Below are 24,720 nucleotides of genomic sequence, written 5' to 3' on the forward strand. Positions count from 1 at the left end.
AAGCTTAAATATAGATATCACAGATAATTTGGTCAATGTTAAAGGAACATGTACTTAAATTTTATCAACTACACATACTTTTGCTATTTTTCTAGAACTTTAATAAAGATGTTGATGACATCATCTTGTGTATTGTAATTACACCATCTAATTATAAGACTGAACATATTTACATCAATTACATAATTAGTTATAATTAGGCTAATTAGACTAATTATACAATTAGACAATAATCAACTGAAAATTCCTTTTTACAAATCATGGAAATTCACATGCAAATAGCCTTCTATCAGCACAGAATATTAAATTTATATTAGCAACAAAATAAAATTAATGTTATGTGATAAAACCAGTTATAAGTAGTAAAGTCTATACCATTCTAAATATATACCTTCAAATGTATATATACATGCTATTTGATAGCAATATATATGCACACATTTGTTAGTATCCTGTTTTTTTATATATTATGCTATATATATATATATATATATATATATATATTTAAGTATTATGGAAGCTCTTTATTTAGGGGAACAGGGTCAACCTGAATGCCTTCATCATTTCCTGAATGTAGTGAATTAATTAAGTAGTTAAGGTTCAAATTTTCCCATAACTCTGTTCTTTTCTATATTCATTCAATAGGATTTGTCTGTATTAGCCCTTCTCACTCCTTGCCATGCTGCATAATTTTATGTATTAGCCTAGATGGCTGTCCTGTAGGTTCACATATCTTGGGACCTTGTTTTCCGACTATTAGAAATAAATTATCTTAGCTCACCCAGAATAATTCTCCAGTCCCAAGAGAGCTGAATCCTTGGGATATTATGAATCTAGAGTTCACAGTAAAAGTTATTCTTTTGTTTTTTTGTTTTTTGTTTTTTGTCTTCTGTACCTATTTTGCTGCTCTGTTCTGCATTTAAGAATTAACTAGAATATGCTTTGTGCAAACCATTATAGTTACTGGGCCATACTTGGTCTTTAAATGGTGGGAATCATCTCAAAGGGAAACATGAATTCTCTTTTTAAGCCTTAACAATATTACCTCCCAATTTATATTCTTACTTTTGGATAATATAATCAGCAGGCACATTCCTTCCACAAAAACTTAGGTATACAAAATATTTCAAGAATACATCTAGTACAGTAAGTGACTTCTATATTTTAATGGCCAGAGCGTCATTGCTGTTGGCCCAGATGTATCTGATTTTTTTTGCATATTTCCTTCCCTTGTGACTTATTTTCCATTTACATTTTCTTATTTATAACTGACTGTACAATTCTGTCGATGGCCTCTAACTCAGCTTCATAAATCTGCCTTTCAGACTTCCCTAATGTTAAGAATTTTTTTTATTACTAGTACTAAAAAGCTAATATGGTTAAAAAAATGTTTACTGGAAATATGCAAAAGAGTGAGTTGGTTTTATTTTTTTTCTAGTCAGCAGTCTTTACTGAACTGCACAAATGGCAGAGGTGGAACTTAACAGTGAAGTTATCTCATATAATGGAAAATGAAGTTCCATACAAATATATAATGCAAAAAAAAAAAACAAAAACAAAAACAAAAAAAAAAACAAGCAGAAAACATATACAATGCAAATGACAGAAAACATATACAGACAGTCCCCAACTTATAATGACTCAATTTATGCTTTTTTGACTTTATAATGGTGTGAAAGTGGTACACATTTAATAGAAACCATTCTTTGAATTTTGAATCTTGATCTTTTAAGGACTGGTGATACGCAGTTAGATATTCTCTTTCTGATGCTGGGCAGCATCAGGCGAGCCAGAGCTCCTAATCCACATGTGATCAGGAGGTAAACGGCTGATACCCATATAGCCATTGCGTTTTTCACTTTCAGTACAATATTCACTAGATTACCTGAGATATTAGGCATTTTATTATAAAATACGCTTTGTGTGAGATGACTTTGCCCAACTGTAGGCTAATTTAAGAGTTCTGAACATGTTTAAGGTAGATTAGGCTAAGCCATGATGTTTGGTATATTAGGTGCATTAAATACATTTTTAACTTCTGATATTTTCAATTTATGATGAGTTTATCGTTCCTCCCACAGCAGTGTAGGATCAAGAAACTGAATTTCCAACCAGGTCATTCCCTCTATGGTTGTAGTAAATTTTAAGTCAAGAAACTACCTATTTCTTAATATTTAATAGACAGGAAGTGCTGTATATCTATTCTAGTAGTCCAGGTGTAAATACTTAAATGTAGAAAAGTTACAGAGAAAGAATCATCATCTAGTTGATTATTTAATGTTTATTTACTTTTGAGAGAGAGAAAGACAGAGAACTAGGAGAAGAAGGGCAGAGAGAGGGAGACCCAGAATGTCAAACAGACTCCAGGCTCTGAGCTGTCAGCACAGAGCCCTATGCGGGGTTCCGACTCACAGATCATGAGATCATGACCTGAGCCGAAGTTGGATGTTTAACTAACTGAGCCACCCAGTGCCCCCAATTGATTATTAATATGACAAGTTTTATAGAAAGGGTAGAGAAATGAGAAAGTAATAAAGATAATACAAGAAATACAGCAACATAAGCAAAGGACCATGTGCCTAGTGAAGAAAAATGAAATCTAATTTGTCTAGATTTTATATTTTTGCCCTCTATTTTAAAAGTCATTATTATTCGAGGTGCCTAAGTGGCTCAGTCTGTTAAGCATCAGACTCTTTATTTCAGCTCACATCAGGACACCAGGGTCATGAGATGGAGCCTGGTGTCAAGCCTTGTATTGGGTTCCATGCTGAACATGGAGCCTGCTTGGGATTGTTTCTCTCTCTCTCCTTCCCTCCCTCTGTGTCTCTCTGTGTCTCTCTGTCTGTCTCTCTCTCTTTCTCTCCTTTTGCCCCTCCTCTGCTTGTGCTCATACACGTGCACACACACTCTCTCAAAATAAATAATATTAAAAACTCATTATGATTGTATATTATGACTACATTTCTTCCTAAAGGATATGATGGTTGGAAAAGACCAAACTTTAAGTACATTCTATTAATGAACAAGTTTTTATTAAGCAGTACATGAAAGGTTTCTAACTAGTATTGTGAGAGAAACAGGATGAGCCTGTCCCAGGGGCCTTATGATTCAGGTAAAGAATAGAAGTAATGATAACTAATAAGGAAACACGAAACAGTGATTTATAAATAGGTGTCTTAGTATAAAAATGCAATAAAAGATCCAAAGGAAGAGAATTTAACTGAGAAGTTCAGAAAGACTATAGGGTATTTACACATTTTTTTGAACTGCACTTCAGTTAAGATGGGAGCAGAAAAAGATGCATATCAGGGGGCAGGGGTGTCTTTTTAAAAGATGGCAGAGTTGGGGGGTGCCCGGGTGGCTCAGTTGGTTGAACATCCTGACTTCAGCTCAGGTCATGATCTCATGATTAATTGGTTTGAGCCCCAGGTTGGGCTCTGTGCTGACATCTTGGAACCTGCTTTGGATTCTGGGTCTCCCTCTCTCTCTCTCTCTCCCCTTCCTTTCTTGTGCTCTGTCTCTGTTTCTCAAAAATAAATAAACATTAAAAGAAATGATGGCAGAGTTGGATATTACAAAGAGTTCAAAATCATGATGAAAGTAATTGGGAATATGGAATTTGAAGAATAAGGAAAATAATTTTGTGTAGACTGCATGGGGTCTCAAATAAGAAACTAAAGAATTTTGAAATGATGTTTCAGAGGAGAGCTGGCTAGGATATTTTAGCATGGACATGGCATGATGAAGACAGGTCTGATGGCAGCTACAGAATGATTGGAATAAAGGAGAGCTGCAGTTCTCCATAGTAGATGGTACATTACCTTAGCCAAAATGAGCACTCAAGCAATAATTGTTAAATCAATGATAAATAAGGATCTAAAGCAAATATTATGCCAATAGGATTGGAAAGGAAAGGTCATTTTGTGAAAGGAAAATTAAGAATAATCTAAAGCTCTTGATGTCATTTAATGTGGACTAATGAGAAACAGTAAAAAGTAAATGACGACATGACTTCTGAGTCTGGATTATGGGAGAATGATGGTGACTTGCATTTAAAATAACATCAGGAGAGAAAATTCATATGAGGTAGTGCAGCCAGTATAATGGAGTGTACTAGTGAACCAACTTTAATATGGCATTGTGTGCCTTACTGATGAAAATCTCCATCAAGCAGTTATCAGAGAACAAGAGACGAGGCTAGAAGTCAGAGGTGAGAAGATATGTACAAAGAGGCCAAAAGCATCCAAGAGGGAAAAAAATACATTGGGAAAGTATGAGATGCTTTCTTTTTGAAGGGAGGTGAGTAATGCAGGAAAAATAGAAGTCAGCAGGTGACATAAATAAACAAATAAATAACAATGATCAAAGAGAATTAGAAAGCCATGACAGATTATTTTAAGAGATCCAGAGGGAGCAAAATTCAAGTGTACGGTCATTGTTGCTAACAAACATTGCAGGTAAAAGGACAGGAAAAAAAGAAGAAAAGTTAGATTTTATTAGTTACAATACTATTGATAATTTCTTTCAAATGCATTTTTTTCTGTTGTTGTTTAGCTTAGAGATTTGTCAGGAATCTATACATCGATACTAATTGAAGCAATGTTTCTAATTACTACACTAGAAGATTGCAGAATAAAATTTGCACAACAGATAGAAAATGAAATGGAAAACAACCAAGAAGTGACTGAAGTATGATATTCTAATTACCTATACTGAGGGGCTGTCAAAGTAGCAAAGATAATCTGAAGTGTTAGAAAAAAGCAGAGAAATATAGAAGCATTTAAAAAAAAGAAAGATGTATTGAATTGTAACAAAAGAGCATTATTAATGACATTAATAGGTATGGTTTCATTGGGGTGTTGAAATATTTTTTTAAATATGTATTAAAAATAATTTGTCAGTGGAAACAGAAACAAGTTGTGGCAGAATATAATTAACTCCATGTGAATAGACAGACTTTATCACTAAATATACACCTAAATGACACTGTTTCTCCTTTGTATATATTTGAGAATCTTTATTACTGAAAAATTGCCTTTAGAATTACTTTTAGAAATTGTCTATATTTATTAACATCTATTGAATTCATATCGGGTTCCAAGGAGATAATAAATCCTGGGGAAATAAATACGTGCAAAGCAAAGCCTTGAGTGTTGAAATACAGCACTTTTAATTGAAAAAGTATTCATTTACGAAGTGTCTCTAGCTAAGTCCTGTGCTAGGTGCTTGAAACATAATGCTGATAGCAGGAAAGACATAATCCCTTCCCCCTAGGTACTTACTGGCAAAGGGATGAGTCTGGCAGAACATCAATCCATTATTGAAATAAAAGGAAATTTGAGACTGTATTATGAAGATAATGATATAAACAGACCTCACAAAAAGGGATTTCTCCTCTTCCAGAGGTGAGGAAAGGCTTACCTGTGGAAGTGAGGAGTATTGGTACCTAAGAATGAGATGAAATTGATTAAGCATAGAGAGATAAAGAGCCAACCATGTGAAAAGGTTCTGTGGTAGAAGGAAGGATGTGTACAGGGCACTAAGAGAATGAGATGAGACTGGAGAGGAAAGGAGAATGCAGACCATATAGGGTTGACCATCATGTTGATAGCTATCGTGTTAACTTTAAGAATGATAGTTAAGCCATTGATGTGATTTAAACAGAGAAATTACATGATCAGATTTTCATATTAAAAAAAAATCATGGAGGCACCTGGCTCTATTAGCAGGGGAGCCCAGCATCAGAAATTCTGCAGCTCAATAATCTGATTTGAGCAAGGAAATGATGTGATAAGATTTTCATATTTAAAAAAATCCTGGGGGTGCTTGTCTGGCTCAGTCAATAGAGCATCCAATTCTTGATCTCCGGGTCATGAGTTCAAGCCCCACGTTGGGCATTCAGCCTATTTAAAAAACAAACAAACAAATAATTCCTGGTTATAGATAATTATGCTTGCTTGTGTTCTTAAACTATACTAAGCATAATCAGGAATTTCTTAGCAGAATGTAGGGTTTATAACATTACATTTAAAAATAAATAAGAAGAATGGCCAAGATTGAACATGTTTCAAAGTCAATAAAAGGATCTGAGAAGGAGATACTGAATATATGATTAAGAAGTAACTGAAAGTCTATGATTCTTGTTTTTAAAGAAGGAAGAGTAAATTCAGAGGAATAGAGCTGAAGTTCAGTTTAGGATATGTTAAGTTTTAGGTGTCTATGAGACATCAAAATGGACGTATTAAAGTAAAATATTGGTCTCTGTGTATGAAACTTAAGGGAGAATTCTGGAATAGAGATATAGAATTGAGGAGAGGAGCAGGAAGATAGGGCTTTTAGTGGCAAGGAGTAGTAAGTCACCAGGGGAATTTTGTAACTCAAAATCAACTGTGAAACAGAGTTCCAGGGAATCTAAATAGTTAAGTGTTGAGAGGAGAAAGAAAAGTGGAAAAAGCTAAGGAATAGCAGTCACAGAGGTAAAAGGAGTAAAATATGTCATGTTATTCAAAAATTATCTGAGGAGGGGCCACGTTGACAGAGCAGCATGGAAGTTCTCTGCTTCTGTCTTTCCTGAAATGCAGCCAGATCAGCACCAAATCTTTTTGCACACATAGAAAATTGATCCAAGGACAAACACAACAATTTGCATAACATGAGCCACAGAACTCAGCAGGTATGTGGTGTGAAGAAGTGAACTGGGGGAGAGAGAAGCCGCAGAGGGTAGGAAGCTGTATTTGCAGAGAGAGGAGAGAGATTGTGAGAGGGAGGAGTACAGGAAAAGCCCTCCCCCTGAAAGTAGCTAGAGAGAAAGACAAAGAATGGAAATGCCTATAAGTGACTGAATAAAAGGGAGAAAGGAGAAATGAGAGGATTTCAATGCCATTAAGACTCTATTAGGAGGGGAGCCCAAATTCTGCAGCTCAATACCTGGTAGTGCTCTAGTGGGAAGGGAGAATCCCCAGGAGCAGGCAGCAAGGTCTGCAGGGTCTGTGGGCCACATGGGGAGAAGCAGTTCCCATGCTAGGAGGGCATTGGGTAGAGGCCATATGGCCTCCCCACAGGCAAAGATCCTAGTGGACCCCAGAGAAAATGATTGCTGGCACTGGAACAAAGAGACCAGTGTGCAGTGCAACCTCACACCAGTTGTATGTTGTAATTTACCGTAATCTCTGAATCTCTGTCGCTATGTGATCACACAAACTTATTCTGGGTCAAGTTGGTACCCAACACAGTCTCTGAGCCTCTGCAGCAGCACAATTGCAAGAACGTTACTGGGGACAAGACAGTGCCCAGCCATTGCTCAGCAAGACTCTCCCGAGAGGGTCTGAGCAGATACAAGCCACGGGGTCCTCAGAAGTGAGGGGTTTGGAAACACAGCCCCATCTGAGATAAAATTTGGGAGAGAGGTGCTGCCTGGCAGGCTGACAGGTTGGATGTGAACACTGTAGAGGAGAGGATTGGACAGAAGCTATAGACAAAGGAGGGGTGCTCGATTGCCAGTTGGTGAGAGCACAGAGTTCTGGTGGGAGAGACTGAAAAGTTGGGTGATGCCATTGTTACCTTTCCTGTGCATCCGCACACACACTCACAGGTGCCACACCAATCCACCCCAGTAAGATAAGCAGCGCCACCTGGTGGAGAACAGAGCCATTACACCAGCCCTGTCCAACTGTGCAAACCAAGCTCTAGAGGACCACTACAAGTCTCTCTGTGTGCTTAATTTACTGACTATAAAGTGCTTCATAGTTTACTTCTAGGAGAAACTGGATGTAATTTCATTTGGATTTCATTCTGTTCACTGCTCCATATATTCATTTTTTTTCTTCTCTTATTCTTGGATACAGAAAGATTTTTTTTTCCATTTTATAAAAAAATATCCTTTAATTTTTATGCTATATTTTAATTACTTTTTTGTAAATTTTCTTAGTCTATTTTACTTTCATTTTATTTTATATTATTGTATACTTTTTAAATTTTTCAAACGTTTTCTTACATTGTTTTCATTTTTAAAAATTTTCTTTTCTTCCCTTTTTCTTTATTCTATCAAGTTTATTTCATTTATTTGATTTTTGGGTCGTTTTAATTTTTTTAATTTTTAATTTTTATTTTATTAATTCTTATTTTTCATCCAAAATGATGACATGAAGGAATTCACCCCAAATGAACAGGAAAAAATGACAGCCAAGGACTTAATCACCACATATGTGTAGGCAGATGTCTGAACAAGAATTTAGAATCGCGATAATAAGAACTAGCTCATGTTGAAAAAACGATAGAATCCCTTCTGCAGAAATAAAAGAAGTAAAATCTAGTCAGGATGAAATTAAAAATGCTATAACTGAGATTCAGCCTTGAATGGATGCCATGGTGTCAAGGATGGATAAAGCAGAGCAACAAATCAGTGATATGGAAGACAAACTTATGGAGAATAATGAAGCAGAAAAAAAGAGGGAAATTAAGGCAAAAGAACACAAGAGTTAGAGAACTCAGTGACTCATTAAAAAGGAATAACATCCATATTATAGGAGTCTCAGAAGATCAAGAGAGAAAAAGGGGTAGAAGGTTTGTGTGGAAAATCATAGTGGAAAACTTTCCTAACCTAGGGAAAGACACAGACATCAAAATCCAGGAAGCACAGAGAATTTCCATTAGATTCAACAAAAAAGCGACCATCAACAATGGTAGACAAACTCACAAAATACACAGACAAGGAGAGAATTATGAAAGCAGCAAGGGAAAAGAAAGTCCTTAACCTATAAGGGAGGATGGGTTCACACAAACCTATCCACAGAAATTTGGCAGGCAAGAAAGGAGTGGCAGGATATATTCAATGTGCTGAATCAGAAAAACATGCAGCCAAGAATTCTTTATCCAGCAAGGCTGTCATTCAAAATAGAAGGAGAGGTGAAGAGTTTCCCAGACAAAAACTAACGGAGTTTGTGACCATTAAGTCATCCCTGCAAGAAATTTTAAGGGAGACTCTCTGAGGGCAGAAAAGACAAAACAAAACAAAAAAGATCAAAAGCAACAAAGACTAGAAAGGACCAGTGAACACCACCAGACACTACAACTCTGCAGGCAACACAATGGCAATAAGTTTATATCTTTCAGTACTTTAAACATCAATGGATTAAATGCTCCAATCAAGAGACATAGGGTACCAGAATGGATAAGAAAACAAGATCCATCTATCTGCTGTTTACAAGAGACCCACTTTAGACCTAAAGACACCTTCAAATTGAAGGTAAGGGGATGGAGAACCATCTATCATGCTAATGGTCAACAAAAGAAAGACGGATTGGCCATCCTTATATCAGACAATCTAGACTTTAAAATAAAGACTGCATCAAGAGATGAAGAAGAGCATTATATCATAATTAAGGGGTCCGTCCACCAAGATCTAACTATTGTAAAAATTTATGCTCCCAACACAGAGAACCCAAATGTATAAATCAATTAGTCACAAAAATAAAGAAACTCGTTGACAATAATACCATAATAGTAGGGGAATTCAACACCCCACTTACAGCAATGGACAGATAAATAGAAAATCAACAGGTAAACAACGGCTTTGAATGACACACTGGACCAGATGGACATAACAGATATATTCAGAATATTTCATCCTAAAACATCAGAATACATATTCTTGTCGAGTGCACGTGGAACATTCTCCAGAATAGATCACATACTGGGACAAAAATCAGCCCTCAACTAGTACAAAAAGATCAAGATCATACTGTTCATATATTCACACCACAACGCTATGAAACTTGAAATCAACCACAAGAAAAAAATTGGAAAAACAACAGATACTTGGAGACTAAAGAACATCCTATTAAAAAGTGAATGTGTTCACCAAGAAATTAAAGAGGAAATTAAAAAGTACATGGAAGCCAATGGAAATGATAGCACCACAGACTAAAACCTCTGGGATGCAACAAAGGTTGTCATAAGAGGGAAGTATATAATATGCAGGCCTTCCTAAAGAAGGAAGAAATGTCTCAGCTATAAATAATAAGGGAATATTATTAGCAATTATATGCCAATAAATTGGGAAATCTGGAAGAAATGGACAAATTCCTAGAAACATGTACACTACCAAAACTGAAAGAGGAAGAAATAGAAAATTTGAACAAGACCTATAACCGGGAAAGAAATGGAATTAGTAATCAAAAATCTCCCAAAAAACAAGAGTCCGGGGCCAGATGGCTTTCCAGGGGAATTCTACAAAGCATTTAAAGAAGAGTTAACACCTATTCTCCTGAAGCTGTTCAAAAAAAATAGAAATGGAAGGAAAACTTCCAATCTCATTCTATGAGGCCAGCATTACCTTGATTCCAAAACCAGACAAAAGACCCTACTAAAAAGGAGTACTATAGACCAATTTCCCTGATGAACATGGACACAAAAATTCTTAACAAGATCCTAGCCAACTGGATCCAACAATACGTTACAAGAATTATTCACCATGATCAAGTGGGATTTATACGTGGGATGCAGGGCTGGTTCAATATCCACAAGTCATTCACTGTGATACATCACATTCATAAATGAAAGAACAAGACTCACATGGTCCTCTCAATAGGTGTAGAGAAAGCATTTGACAAAATACAGCATCCTTTCTTGATAAACACCCTCAAAATTGGGATAGAAGGATCATACCTCAAGATCATAAAAACCATGTATTAAAGACCCACTGCTAATATCGTCCTCAATGGGGAAAAACTGAAAGCTTTCCCCCTAAGGTCAGGAATATGACAGAGATGTCCACTCTTGTCACTGTTATTCAACATAATATTGGAAGTGCTAGCCTCAGCAATCAGACAACACAAAAGAATAAAAGGGATCCACATCAGCAAGAAGGAAGTCAAACTTTCACTCTTCACAAACAACATGATACTCTATATGGAAAACCCAGAAGATTCCACCGAAAAACCGCTAGAACTGATCCGGGAATTCAGCAGAGTCACATGGTATAAAATCAATGCACAGAAATCGGTTGCATTTCTAAGCACCAATAATGAGGCAACAGAAAGAGAAATCAAGGAATCAGCCCCATTTACAATTGCACCAAAACCATAAAATACCTAGGAGGTATAACCAAAGAGGTGAAAAATCCATATGCTGAAAAGTATAGAAAGCTTATGAAAAAACTGAAGAGGACACAAAAAAATTGGCAAAATTTTCCATGCTCGTGGATTAGAAGAACAAATATTATTAAAGTGTTGATATTATCCAAAGAAATATACATATTTAATACAATACCTATCAAAATAACACCAGCATTCTTTACAGAGCTAGGACAAACAACCCTAAAATTTGTATGGAACCAGAAAAGACCCTGAATAGCCAAGGCAATCCAGAAAAAGAAAACCAATGCTGGAGGCATCATAATCCTGGACAGTATGGTAATGGCACAAAAACTGACACTTAGATCAATGGAACAGAATAGAGAAAACAGAAATGGACCCAGAAACATATGGTTAACTAATCTTTGACAAAGCACGAAAGAATATCCAATGGAATAAAGACAGTGTCTTCAGCAAATGGTGTTTGGAAACCTGGACAACGATATGCAGTAGAATGAACCTGGTCCACTTCCTTACATCATATGCAAAAATAAATTCAAAATGGATGAAGGACCTAAATGTAAGATAGGAAGCCATCGAAATCCTAGAGGAGAAAGTAGACAAAAACCTCTATGATCATGGCTGCAGCTACTTCTTACTCAACATGTCTCCAGAGGCAAAGGAAACAAAAGCAAAAATGAACTATTGGGACCTCATCAAGATAAAAAGCTACTGCTCAGCAAAGGAAATAATCAGCAAAACTAAAAGACAACCATTGGAATGGGAGAAGACATTTGCAAATGACATATCAGATAAAGGGTTAGTATCCAAAATCTATAAAGAACTTAATCAAACTCAACACCCAAAAAAACAAATAATCCAGTGAAGAAATGGGCAGATGACATGAATAGACAGTTTTCCAAAAAAGACATCTAGATTGCCAACAGACACATGAAAACATGCTCAACATCATTCATCTTCAAGGAAATACAAATCAAAACCACAATGAGATACCATCTCACACCAGTCAGAATGGCTAAAATTAATAATTCTGGCAATGACACATATTGGTTAGGATATGGAGAAAGAGAAACACTTTTGCACTCCTGGTGGAAATGCAAACTTATGCAACCACTCTGGAAAACAATATGAAGGGTCCTCAAATAATAAAAAATAGAACTACCGTACAATTCAGCAATTGCACTACTAGGTATTTATCCAAATATACAAGTGTGCTGTTTCGAAGGGGCATATGCGCCCCAGTGTTTACAGCAGCACTATTGACAATAGCTGAAGTATGGAAAGAGCCCAAATGTTCAACAACAGATGAATGGATAAAAAAGATGTGACATATGTGTATATATACACAGACACACACACACACACACACACACACATGCGTGCGCACGTGCACATACATACACACACAATGGTGTATTACTCGGGAATCAAAGAGAATGAAATCTTGCCATTGCCAAGAACAAGGATGTAATTAGAGTGCATTATGGTAAGCACAATTAGAGAAAGGCAAATATCATGACTTTACTCATATGTAGAATTTAAGATACAAAACAGATGAACATAAGGGAAAGAAAACAAATAATATGAAAACAGGAAGGGGACAAAACATAACAGATTCTTAGATATGGGAACAAACTGAGGGTTGCTGAGGGTTTTGGGTGGGGGGATGTGCTAAATGGTCAAGGGACATTAAGGAAGACACTTGTTGGGAGGAGCACTGGGTATTATATGTCAGGGATGAGTCACTGGATTCTACTCCTGAAATCATTGCACTATATGCTGACTCACTTGGATGTAAAGTAAAAAACTGAAAAAAAAAAAATATCTTAGTGAACTGGTTCTAGAGTAACATTTTCTTTCAACTATACTTTCTAGCTAAGCACACACTTTTCTAGGCATTGTGTTTAGTTAGTGTTAAGTGAGAACTCTGTAATACACTGAGAATATATTTTAAATATAAGTTCTAGAAACACACACACTATGTATATTCGTGTGGGATGAATTTGCAATTGTTTGTATAGAAAAATTATAGTGTCTTTCCTAAATAAAAATTAAAGATAGGAGATTGTTTCTAAGCCCCCTGAGGAAAGTGGACTGATTTAAGACTGAATTTTGACAGTGAATGAGTGGAATTATAGCCACAGTGCCCCTGCATACTGAAGGAGAGATTCATTTGACACATTTGCGAAACTAGGTGTGAATGTCTACATGTGAGCAAGCTTTTTTCTGTTGCAAATGAGCAGGTAGTGCTTATATGTCTTCTCACTATGTATTCTGACCCTTTTGAAGAGTGTATGAAAGTATTACAATTTTTAGTATTTGAGTGATGTTATACATTGTTACATGTAGATATTATCTGGAAAAAATAACATTTTGAAAATTACTATACCAAATATGATTTCATTGGGATACTGTTTATCATTTCCATAATTCATTTACTTATGAGAAGAACTATTTGGAGACGATGCATTAATGACCTTAAAGTAACAAAATCTCAAGAGACCTATTTTAAATTGGGCAGTAGGGTTTTTTTTCTTTAATTTTTTATTGTTGTTGTTTGTTTGCTCTTTTACCCTTTGAATAATTTCATTGTTTTACATGGTCTTTCCTGGATTATCAAGAGTTTGTCCAGCTTGCCTGATTTGAGTGTATGATTTTGCAGATTTACCTGGAAGATCTAGGTCTTGAACTCCTGAATATAAGATAGCAAGAGCAGTAATTATTCAGAAACATTCATGAATACTTCTTTAAGACAGTTCTATATCTGTCATCTATCATTGATACATATACACAAAATATTTATGTTTATAAATTTAATTGCCTGTTATTAGATTGATTTCAATAACTTTTCTACCAACAGTTTTTCGTTTATTAGCTCTTCTTTAGAATCCTTTTCTTTCAAAACATTTCATGTTGAAGTCTATATAGATTGCAGCATTTGTTGAATAAACTCCATTATTAAGTACACTGTTCTGATCTTTGCATAATAATTGGCATAACCACCACCAGAAATAGATTTCTCCCCTTATGAAGCTAATTTGCAAAGAAAATGTTGAGTTTTCATTGTAGTCTGTTAGTTTTTATCTCCAGGCACATTGCGGTATTATTTTTAAATGCATGTGGTGTTTTTGTTGTTTGTTTGTTTTTGTTTTTGTTTTATTTAAAGACATTTTCCTTAAAAATAAGACAATCTGCTAGATTTTGATAATAATATGATTTAATACACTATAATGCCATGATTCATCATTCATTCATTTTGGTTACTGTTGACTTTTTCTAACGACCTTTTCTACGTTTTCAGGGTGAAACCAAGATCTTAAAACTAAAGAATCTTCGACCTCAGGACTATGCTAATTATAGCTGCATTGCTTCAGTGAGGAATGTATGTAATATTCCTGATAAGATGGTGTCATTTAGACTTTCCAACAAAACAGGTATGGAGCTATCTCTCAGTGTCTTATGTCTTTTATATATCGTTAATGTTTAAAAAGGCTCTAACTTTCTTGTATACCAAATTATTTCTTTAGTATAAGTAGGTACAAGGCATCTTTATTTTTCCCCCAGAAAAGTCTGTGATATCTGGAAAGCTTTTAGTAAATGCACACTTTACAATGCAATATGTTCCCATGTTAGGTTTGTTTATATTGCATACAAAATTGTGCTTCCTTAATATATTGTATTCATAAATGTCACAAGCATGCCCATGTCCTGTTCAAAACATTCTGAGAAATATTAGATTCTTCATATAAAAATTTATGGTCTAAATTGCTAAAAGTGTTTTGTAATTCCAAAGCTAGGTAACAGAATCCCTCTCTTACTCTGTTTCAAGTCAAGATAGTTAATTGGTAATTTCAGGTAGGTGTTTTCTGGAAAGCATTTTTGTAGAAAATGTCAAAACATTAGCAAGATTGCAACTTAAGTCAGCCTGTGTTTAGTACTCTAGACCTCAGAATAACTGCAAACATATTAAAATGGAATTGCTAAATGAAAGAGCAAAGAGAGAGCATGGGAATGGACTGTCTTTTCTATGATTGTGTCCAGTCACCCCAATCAAATAGAATTTGAACTGGGTTGAGAAACTTGCAGTGGCAATTAATATAAATTATTACTTTTAAATAATGCTATTAAAATATGGAGTTTTAAAAGGACTTTTCTCATTAACAGAAACCTGGAAAGGTGTGTGTTGGGTGTGCATGGGTATAGGTTTTGATTCTGCCACTTATTAGCACTTGGATTTTGTTGAGCAAATCACTTCACACTTCTTTGCCTCCATTTCCTCATAAATTCTTAACGTTGTAGAGAAGAATTCACGAGTTAATATACATAAAGCACTTGGAACACTTTGTCAGCTTTTTCAACAAAGAACTAGTCAGCATCCCCATCCAGCTCATTTGGTAAGAAGATTAAACCTGGGACTTTATTGGAAGGTGGAAAAACATGTGCTCAAACATTGACCCATCAACATATGTTCCATTGAGTTGTTAAAATTTTGAAAGGTCATTTTAAAAATGAATTCATTCATTTATTTGTCAGAAGTGTATTGGGTTCCTATTATGGGTCAGCAATGATAGGCACAGGAATATTGGATAAGATGTAAATTGCCTTAAACTGGAGAAATGATTTCTTAAGCAGCAGGTAAAAGTCATTTGTGGAAGGTAGAAGAAGAAAGTGGGAGATGAAAATAAACTTTATCAAGAAGGATGAGAAAGACTTGAGGGAAACTACATTGAATAAAAAAATAGAAATATAAAATTTTAGGAGACCTAAGACTTATAGAAGTTAATAATCTCATTTCACTTTAAAAAGAAGAAATATGATATTGAGAAATAATTATCAGAGATTAACATGTAAGAACTGGGTGTGATGATGCTATTGTTCTTGGCATGAAATACTTTGTGAATTATTATAACTGATTTTGTTTTTCTTAGTTTCTTTAATTTATTTTTAAAATACACATGATCCAGAGAGAAAAATTAGAAATAAAATGTAAGTAGGTTCTATGGGATGGGGAAACATTGCGACATAATAAGGACAAAGTAGTAGATATTATTACATATGTCACAGCTTTGCCCTTGACAATGTTTTATTACTTTTAAAAGTATTTCTTGTTTATTGTCTCAGTTTATCTTTATAACTACTGGGATGTAAGCAGTTAGATATTTTGTTTTCTTTTTATCACGTCTTTATCATTTGACACATAACATACTATCCCATAGTGATTAAAGTATCCTCATTGGGTTGTTTTGAGAATGAACTAAATCAACATAAACCAAATTTCTTTGAAGTCTAAGAGGTACAACAAAATTATAGTTAACATTTTTTTTCTGCTTCAGGAATGTATACTTTATTATTTCTCAATGTTCTATGGCTACTAACTACAGGGGACAAAATCTATCCCAATGTTTGAGGAGTTGTCTTAAATAGGAGACTGACTAGCTATTCAAAATTTTTTTGTAGAGCTAGAGAAAATGAACTTAAATTTCAACCGGAGTTTTATTAGGAAAAAAAAAAAAAAAGCACGTATTATCCTAAAGCTGAATGGAGAAGATTACCATGAGAGGTGATAGACTTTCCCTGCCTGAGGTCTTAGAAAGCAGTTGGGTGACTTTATTTCTGAGGTGATTTTTAACATTTGCAGCTGAGAAAACAAAGATTTGACTCCCTGTCTTACAGAGAGCACAGGAACTCTGTAATATAGATGTTTTGTTTAACTGTTCAGTTTTCTGTTCCATTCTTTATTTTTCAGACTGCAGTGTTGCATATGTAGACTGAGCTAACAAAATAACCTATTTTTCTCTTTTATAAATTATCTCACAAAAATCTTAAATTGATGTTCACTGAAAAATGAGCATCAGAGTTATGGTAAATAATTGGGTTTAAAAATACAAGTTAGTGCCTTGTTTGACTCTTCACTAACTATAATTGGGCACGGCCTGCAGCCTGGTGCTTTACATATTCAATCCAGGTTTCTTCTGCATTTTCACCATCTGGTTGTACTCTTAAGTTGAAAGAGTTGGTGCATTTCAAATAGGTGGAATCTTGAGGTGGCTCTCAAATTACACCAGGAATAAATTAAGCTTTCAGCATCTTCATGCAAACAGGTCAATAAACTGACAAGTGCATACAGGCTATTTCATTGCTAACACTGGAAGATCAGGAGTCACCATGGCCGTAATCGATGTGAGAGACAGGTGCTCTTTATCGTTTCACTCTTGTGAATCTTTAAATGACATAAAGTTCCCATATGTTTAACTCTTGGTTTGCAAAATGTCAAGGAAAATATTTAAAGTATTGAGGGGGAGAATATTCTATTACAAATATTGTAATATCTGTGATTGCTCTTGTTTGTTAATTAATTTGTTGACGAAAGGATAACTTTGGAAATAATTTTTGTAATGGAGATCAAATAATTGACTATTAAATGTATTTTTGGTATAATTTTATTCTAACATCTCAGGGAAACTTTTTAATTGTAATCAGGGTATTGATATGCTTTGCACAATGCCCAAATGACATAGCCTATGAAGATGGAGACAGTCCTCTGTGAATAACGTTTTCAAAAAGTTTTTGCAGCAGAACAATTGCATCATGGAGTATAGTTCTCTGGGCCCTTCCTATACCTGCTGAATTACACTTCCTGCAATGTATACACTTTAACCAAGTATAAATGATTGCTTTGGAAAACAAAAACTGTCTGTATCATTAGAGTGTTTTCCATGAACCAGTCTATTTTGTGAATAGGAACTTTTGTTAGTAAGAGTCTGTTTTTTTATAGGACTGCTTAGAAAAGCCATGTTTAGGTGTCATTTTAAAAGGCAGCATCATTTGTAGATATACCAACAACATATTTCCTTAAATTTTCTGCTATGAATTGGCATATAGTAGAGCTTATAATTGAATATCATTGGACCATGGAGTGTCCAATCATTTGTTGGCCCCTGTTGGTTACTTGGCATGCTATGGAAAATCTCCTATCATAGAAATGTCATTATTTATCATACCTGATCTAGCTGTCTTAGGACTTATCATGACAGTTTGTAGAATTTTATAAAATATGAAGATTTTAGGTGTATTAATTTCTTGTCATAATGTTGTAGCAGAGACCAAAGTTGTTTCCTACTCCTGTTTGGAAGACAAAGATTAGCTCTTGATTGGTAAATTCCCAATGTAGCTGTATTTTTCTTAGTTCATTAAAACAAACCTGTTAAAATTTGTAAATTTAGAATATTAATAAATATAGGTATATATTTTAAATTATCATAATTATGTTAACTTTGAATATTAAATACTAAAATTTCTCAGATAATTTATACTTCTAACATGAGGGCACATAGGAATTATGATAAAGCAAATTTAATTTATTTTAATTTATTTCTAGCACTTATATATTGATGTGTCATGATTTGAAAGGCAAGTAAGAATTAAGTAGGTTACTTATATTAGGATGAAAAACATATTTTGTACCTGCTTGAGAGGTTATGATGTAGTCTGTAAAGAAATGGGACAGGTGGGGCTAATTTTACTTAATTATATAGTCTTTTGATTTAGTCTGCTCACATTTAGCATTTATAAAAATTACCTAATTAAGATGTCTTCCTGAAATGTGCATCACATTTAGGAACCAATTCATCATAAAAGTTATTGCTGGCTAAATAAATAGGGCAAACCTATACCCCTTTCTCCTCTTCCTCTCTCTCTCCCTTCTATCTCTTTTTCATCTTCTTTCTCTTCTTCCCCCCTCCCCCCTTTAATCTGTGTTAATAAGAGAGGTTAGGAGAAATCTCTGTTTCTTATGCTAGGTAACTGTTGCCTATTCTGTTAGATAACCCACCTGGTAGCTATAATATAAATTCCCAGCAATTACAATAAACTTCAATGTAAGATTTTTTGTACATTGTGATTTATGGTAGTTTTATGTTTATGGGAATTTAATAGGTGTTATGAGAAATAAAATAATTTTTCAGTTATAGGAGTAGTATAGGAATAGCTGTAGATATGAAATAAAAATACATAAACCCTTCCTCTTGTAAAATGGTATCCCCTTTTTCATAGATAGCCCATTTAAATGCAAAGAAAGGGGCAGTAGACATTTTGCTGTACATGTGGGTGCTGACCTCAGGCATTTTTCTTAGCTATATGGATATTTGAGTGTCTTGCCTTTTGGTGGTCTCTCCTGCATCTATACAATCAGTAGTATCATTTATTAGGACTTAAATATGGTGTTTCACGGGCACCTGGGTGGCTCAGTCAGTGAAGCGTCCATCTTCAGCTCAGGTCATGATCTCACAGTTGGTGGGTTTGAGCCCCACGCTGGGCTCTGTGCTGACAGCTCTGTGCCTGGAGCCTACTTCAGATTCTTTGTCTCCCCATCTCTGCTCCTCCCCTGCGCACAATCTGATTTTCACTCAAAAATAAATAAACCTTAAAAAAATAAAAAAAAATGGCATTTCACCAACAATAATAACTCTTTCAAAAAAGACTACATTTGTGAGAAGTACATAGTGCAAATACAATGACTTCCTTGTACTAGTTTTCTTGGGCTGCCATAACAGAATGCCATAGATGGGTGGCCTAACAACAGAAACTTATGTTTTCACAGTCTAGAGGCTGGAAGTCTAAGATGAAGATGCTGTTCGAGTTGAGTTTTGGGGAGGCCTCTCTTTCTTGGCTTGTAGATAGCTGCCTTCCCAGCTGTGGTCTTTCCTCTGTGGTTCACAGAGGGAGGGCATGAATGAGCTAGAGCTCTTGTGTCTCTTCCTCCTCTCATAAAGACACAGCAGATTACATACAGTCCCACCTTTATGACCTCATTTAACCTTAATTATGTCCTAAAGGCCCTATCTCCAATACAGTCACACCAGGGGTTAGGGCTTGAACACATTGAATTTAGGGGCACACATTTCAGTCCATAACACTTTGAAATGACTGAGAGGTAGCTTTTGCATTTAGGATTCCTTTTCTTTTAAAATTTCAGATATAAGTTTATAATATATGTAAAATCCATGTAAGAAAATGAATCTAACATTTAAAGAAAAAAAACCCTTTCTTCATTAGTATCACAAAGTATTTCAACTCTAGTGAGAGTGTTTGTGGCCCTGTAATTTTAGGTTTGGAGATTACAAGCAACTGTAAAAGGTGAATGAAAATCTAGTGAGGGCAGAAATCACTATTGTAATAGTATTAGCATGAAATTTTAAGAGCATGATCAAAATATTGAAATAAGATCACAGATAATATACAGAGAACCCATACATTATTTTTCTGATTTCCTGTTTGGTGAAGTTAGTATGTGCAACAGAAAATAAAACAGAAGGAAAAAAAACAGAAAAAAGCCGAAAATCACCATTTCACACACTGAAATATTGGGAACATGAGTGCCTTAATGGATATTTTTTATCATAGATAATTCACATTTTCTAAAACCGGTATTTACTACTAAATCCACCAACAGAACACACATAATGTTGATATGCTATCATTAGAGAATGAGATGTTTCCTATAACTCTTTTGCATGAATTTGGAAATTCAAAAATCTTAGATTCAAATTCTGGTTTTCTGAACTTGTAGATGTTACTTAGTTTCTTTAAACTTATTTTTCCCCCACATAAAATGGGGATAATACAAAGTTCCACGTTATTTAGTTTTGTAGGCTCTAAATGCTATTAAATGAAAAACTTAAAAAAATATATCTGGCATATAACAAATATAATATATAATAGCTATAATTGGGTTGTTAACCTAGATAATAGAAAGAAGGAATAAAATGACACCATTAGTAATAATGATGAGATGGTGATAAGAATCTTAGGGTTTTTGCTAGGATATGGTTTACAGCTTCAACCACTGATGACTAATCTTGAAAAAAGTTCATAATCGTTTTGTGAATTACTTTTATCAGTGGGTGAATTAAATAATAATTTCTCAGAAAAATCTATAGAAATGAGTACATATTCTGGTATACTATATAAAATATTGACAAAAATGTTTAACAGAAATCAAAGTATTATTTTGCGAAATCAATAATGGTATGTAAGGTAAATTGAAAAAGCTTTCAATCGTGTTGATATGCAGCAGATTCTTAATATGAGTGCTCATCTTTTCCTAAGGTAACCGAACTTATATATGACCTATTCTCACTAATGTCTCTTCAGAAATGTGAAAATACAGGTGATGAGTAAGCAGTGAATCTGGAGATAGAAGCATTGTCATTATGGGGTTTCAACTTTGGTCTTCCTGAGACTGTTTCCAGAGCAACAAGGTGACCCAGGTTTCCCAAAATCCTATTACTATAGTAACAAGAAGTTTGCATGTTGCTGAGATCTCCCTACACCTGTGCATTTTGTTGTCCTAGCAGTGCATTTTTCAAGTTTGTTATATCCAAAGTTATTCTTGGATTATGAATTCTTATATAAAATATTCCTCAGAAGCCATCAGCTCTCCCAGAAGGTATCAGAACCCAGACACAGCAGATATCTAAACATGGAACAAGATTAAAAAACACTGTTAGTGAGGGGTGCCTGGATGGCTCAGTTGGTTAAGCATCCAACTCTTCATTTCTGTTCAGGTCATGATCTTGCAGTTCGTGGGTTTGAACCCTGCTGTCAGCATAGAGCCTGCTTGGGATTCTCTCTCTCCCTCTCTCCCTGCCTCTACCCCACTCATGCTCGCTCTCTCTCTCTGTCTCTCTCTCTCTCTCAAAAATAAATAAACATTAAAAAAACACTGTTAGTCAAATGAAACACTTATCATTCATTGACAAGGCTGTAAGCTATTGACATTCTGTCTCACAAATTACCACAAATAGTTTGGAGCATATCAAATAGTTTGTGATTTAGCAAACATCTAGAATAATTCATTGGTAAGATTTTTCTAATTTTAAGTAGTTACTATTCTTCATATGCTGTTAGACTATAATTACATTAAATAATTTAAAAATTACTCATGAGAATAGAAAGTTCAAACCATGTATTTTATAATATTTCTTTCAGCAAGTTGAGTGAAGATAAGCCAAAATAAAATAAGGACTTTTATATCCCTGAGAATAATTCATTTTTTAAATTTTAAATTGCCTCTAGATTATGGATTTATAGGCCACAGCTTAGTACTTTTCAAGATTCTATTGTTCTAGTGAAACTGCTCGAAATTATGCTATTATAGATACTAATTAAATTGGTAGAAATGCATTTTAGACTTCTTTCATGGTTTTTGAATTTGCCACTCATAACTTGTGATACAGAATAACTCCACGATCATTTGTCGAAAAATTTGAATTTGTATATTATTGGCTGTCAAGATGAAGGTAAAATAATTTCCGTTAGTTCATGTACCTAATCCCATTATTTATTCACCCTAATCCTAGAATTGATTATAGCAAATGATCATCTTTAAGGTTACCGACGATCCCAGTTTGTCCTAGACTCAATGAAAGTCCCAATTCTGGAAAACCCTTTAATCCCAGGCAAACCAGTATGTTTAATTACCCAGTGATCTAATTCCACATGCAGCCTCCTTCCATATAGGATACTAGTCTTAATGACAATTGTTAATGCTGCTGCATATACAGCTTTAAGCCACTCTTTTGTAAAGAAGCATCAGTGAGAATACCTGGGTATGGATCCTGGTTCTCCCTACTCCATTGGTGCTATGACCAATTCTGTCAACTCTTTGAACTTGCTTTTCTGTCAAGTCATATTGATAATTTTCTCTGAGGTTGGTTTCAGATTGATGAAAAGACAACATTACTCTAAAATTTCATTTTTATTTAGCAAGGTAACATCAACAACAATAAAAACCTACATGAATGAGGTGGCTGGTTGCAAAGAAGTGGATGAAACCTATACATACACAGGTACTCTTGAGCCCCAAGGTCCATCAAGAAAGGTTCAGGCTCACACAGTTTAGGAATATTAATACCTCATTGTGCTTGTTGTCCTTTTATACATGGGACTTACATTACTATCCAGGAAAAAGTGAAGCTACTAAATAATCTATGAACCGAATGCACAGATTCTAGAGAATCTTTGCAAATATTGTACTTTCATTATTTCTTATACAAAATTTAAAGAATTCAGCGGCAGGAAGGCTTTAATGTCCTTCAAGAGAGGATGCATCCCTGGCTACTGTTCTCCCTCAAGCTCTAAGGCATTTCAAAGTATCAAGTTTGTTTTTACCTCATCATACATACTGGAAAGATTAAATGAGATTAGCCACATTACTCATAGGATTTAAGTCGCCGTGGTGGGCTAAGTTGTAGCCTTGTGGTCACTGTTACTATCATAGAGTCATGCGAGCCACAGTAGCCATAATTTAAAAGATTCATATTGGTTCATGCAGACTTTTAATTAAAATCAGGGAGAGACCGAGAGAGAGAGACCCTGTAGTAGTTGATACATAGGGTATGTAGTATATTGTTATAGGGACTGGAAGCTGAGAGATTGGTAAATGGGAAATAACAGACAAGCTGAGTATCAGAAATGCATGAACATCAATCTGTTGATTGTAAGTCCAGACATCACATGCACTTTTGGTTTGCTGTTGTGGCAGTTATTTCCAAAGCCTTACAAAGATTTCAGCTATTCCCTCAATTTCCATTTTCTGCAAAGTCTGTTTTAAGAAACATTTTTTTCCCTATAGCAACATACTCCTGTTGATTTACTTGCTACTGTTCTATTCCCATGGAAAATAGGCATGTCCAATTGTTTAATAATATGCTTTAGTTTTTGTTTTGAACAGCATTTCTTTCTGTCAGCTGCTTTGAGTCACTCTGCTTTAGTTGCTTATTGAACTACTTGAGCATTTTATTGATGGCAACTTTCAATCACATACTACCTAGTGAATGTGCAGTAAAGTCAGCAGTTTTATTTTCTGATAGACACATTGTGTAATAGGAATTCATTGATGATAGCCGTGGCCTCTTGTTTTATTAATGGCACCTTGTATCCCGATTTGATAAGAATGAATATTATCAAGAGTCCAGGTATATAGTTTTAGCATAAAAAGATGTGTCACTTTTATGAAGCTACTCTTTTTAAGTTGTTACTTTGGTTTGGCAGTGCAACATTGTACTCAACCAAGCAAGAGGGAGGATTTTAAGCCAGCCAGGGAAAGCAAAATCCAGCAACCATAGTTTGCTTTGTTTTACTGAAAAGGCTTTAGTTCCAAATATATTTCCAAAGTGAAGAGAAAACAAATTAGGGACAACAGGAAATAGATGAACAAACCTTTTGGGAAAATAGGCAGTGTAATATGGGTTTCTTGTTAAATTTCTCCAGGATTAAATCTACTAAGGCACTTGCTTAAAGGAAACAAAAAGGGGAATAGGAGGATAAACCCCTATTTTTATATCTTTCTAATTCTCTTGATGTGGATCAGAAGTATGTAATAACTCAAGTCCTGCCTTGTTGCATGTTGTCTTTCAACTTTAAATTTAGCTCAATCTGATAAAAAATTGTAATTTTCATGTCTTTTTCATTTTAGAACCATAAGTAAAAAGCAATTTGATATGATATCATAAAGTCTTATGACACTATGGGCTATACAAAAAATATGATACTACATTTCTTTTTTTTTTTTTTTTTAATTTTTTTTCAATGTTTATTTATTTTTGGGACAGAGGGAGACAGAGCA

The 24,720-nt window shown here is 34.8% G+C and overlaps 1 protein-coding gene across 2 annotated transcripts in view; it reads left to right on the forward strand.

Moving 5' to 3' along the window:
• Positions 1 to 24,720, forward strand: part of MDGA2 (MAM domain containing glycosylphosphatidylinositol anchor 2) — an 870,482-nt gene that overhangs the window by 553,063 nt on the left and 292,699 nt on the right. For both annotated transcript variants that reach the window (XR_015252395.1, XM_086709827.1), the window contains exon 5: positions 14,395 to 14,527. Coding sequence is in view for 1 of the 2 variants with exons in the window: in XM_086709827.1 (XP_086565953.1) it covers positions 14,395 to 14,527 (133 nt within the window). In the remaining variant the exon portion in view is untranslated. The remainder of the gene's footprint in view (positions 1 to 14,394; positions 14,528 to 24,720) is intronic.

Source organism: Puma concolor, chromosome B3 (genome assembly GCF_028749965.1).
Source record: "Puma concolor isolate L17-30 chromosome B3, mPumCon1.1.hap2, whole genome shotgun sequence".
NCBI classification, from domain to species: Eukaryota; Metazoa; Chordata; class Mammalia; order Carnivora; family Felidae; genus Puma; species Puma concolor.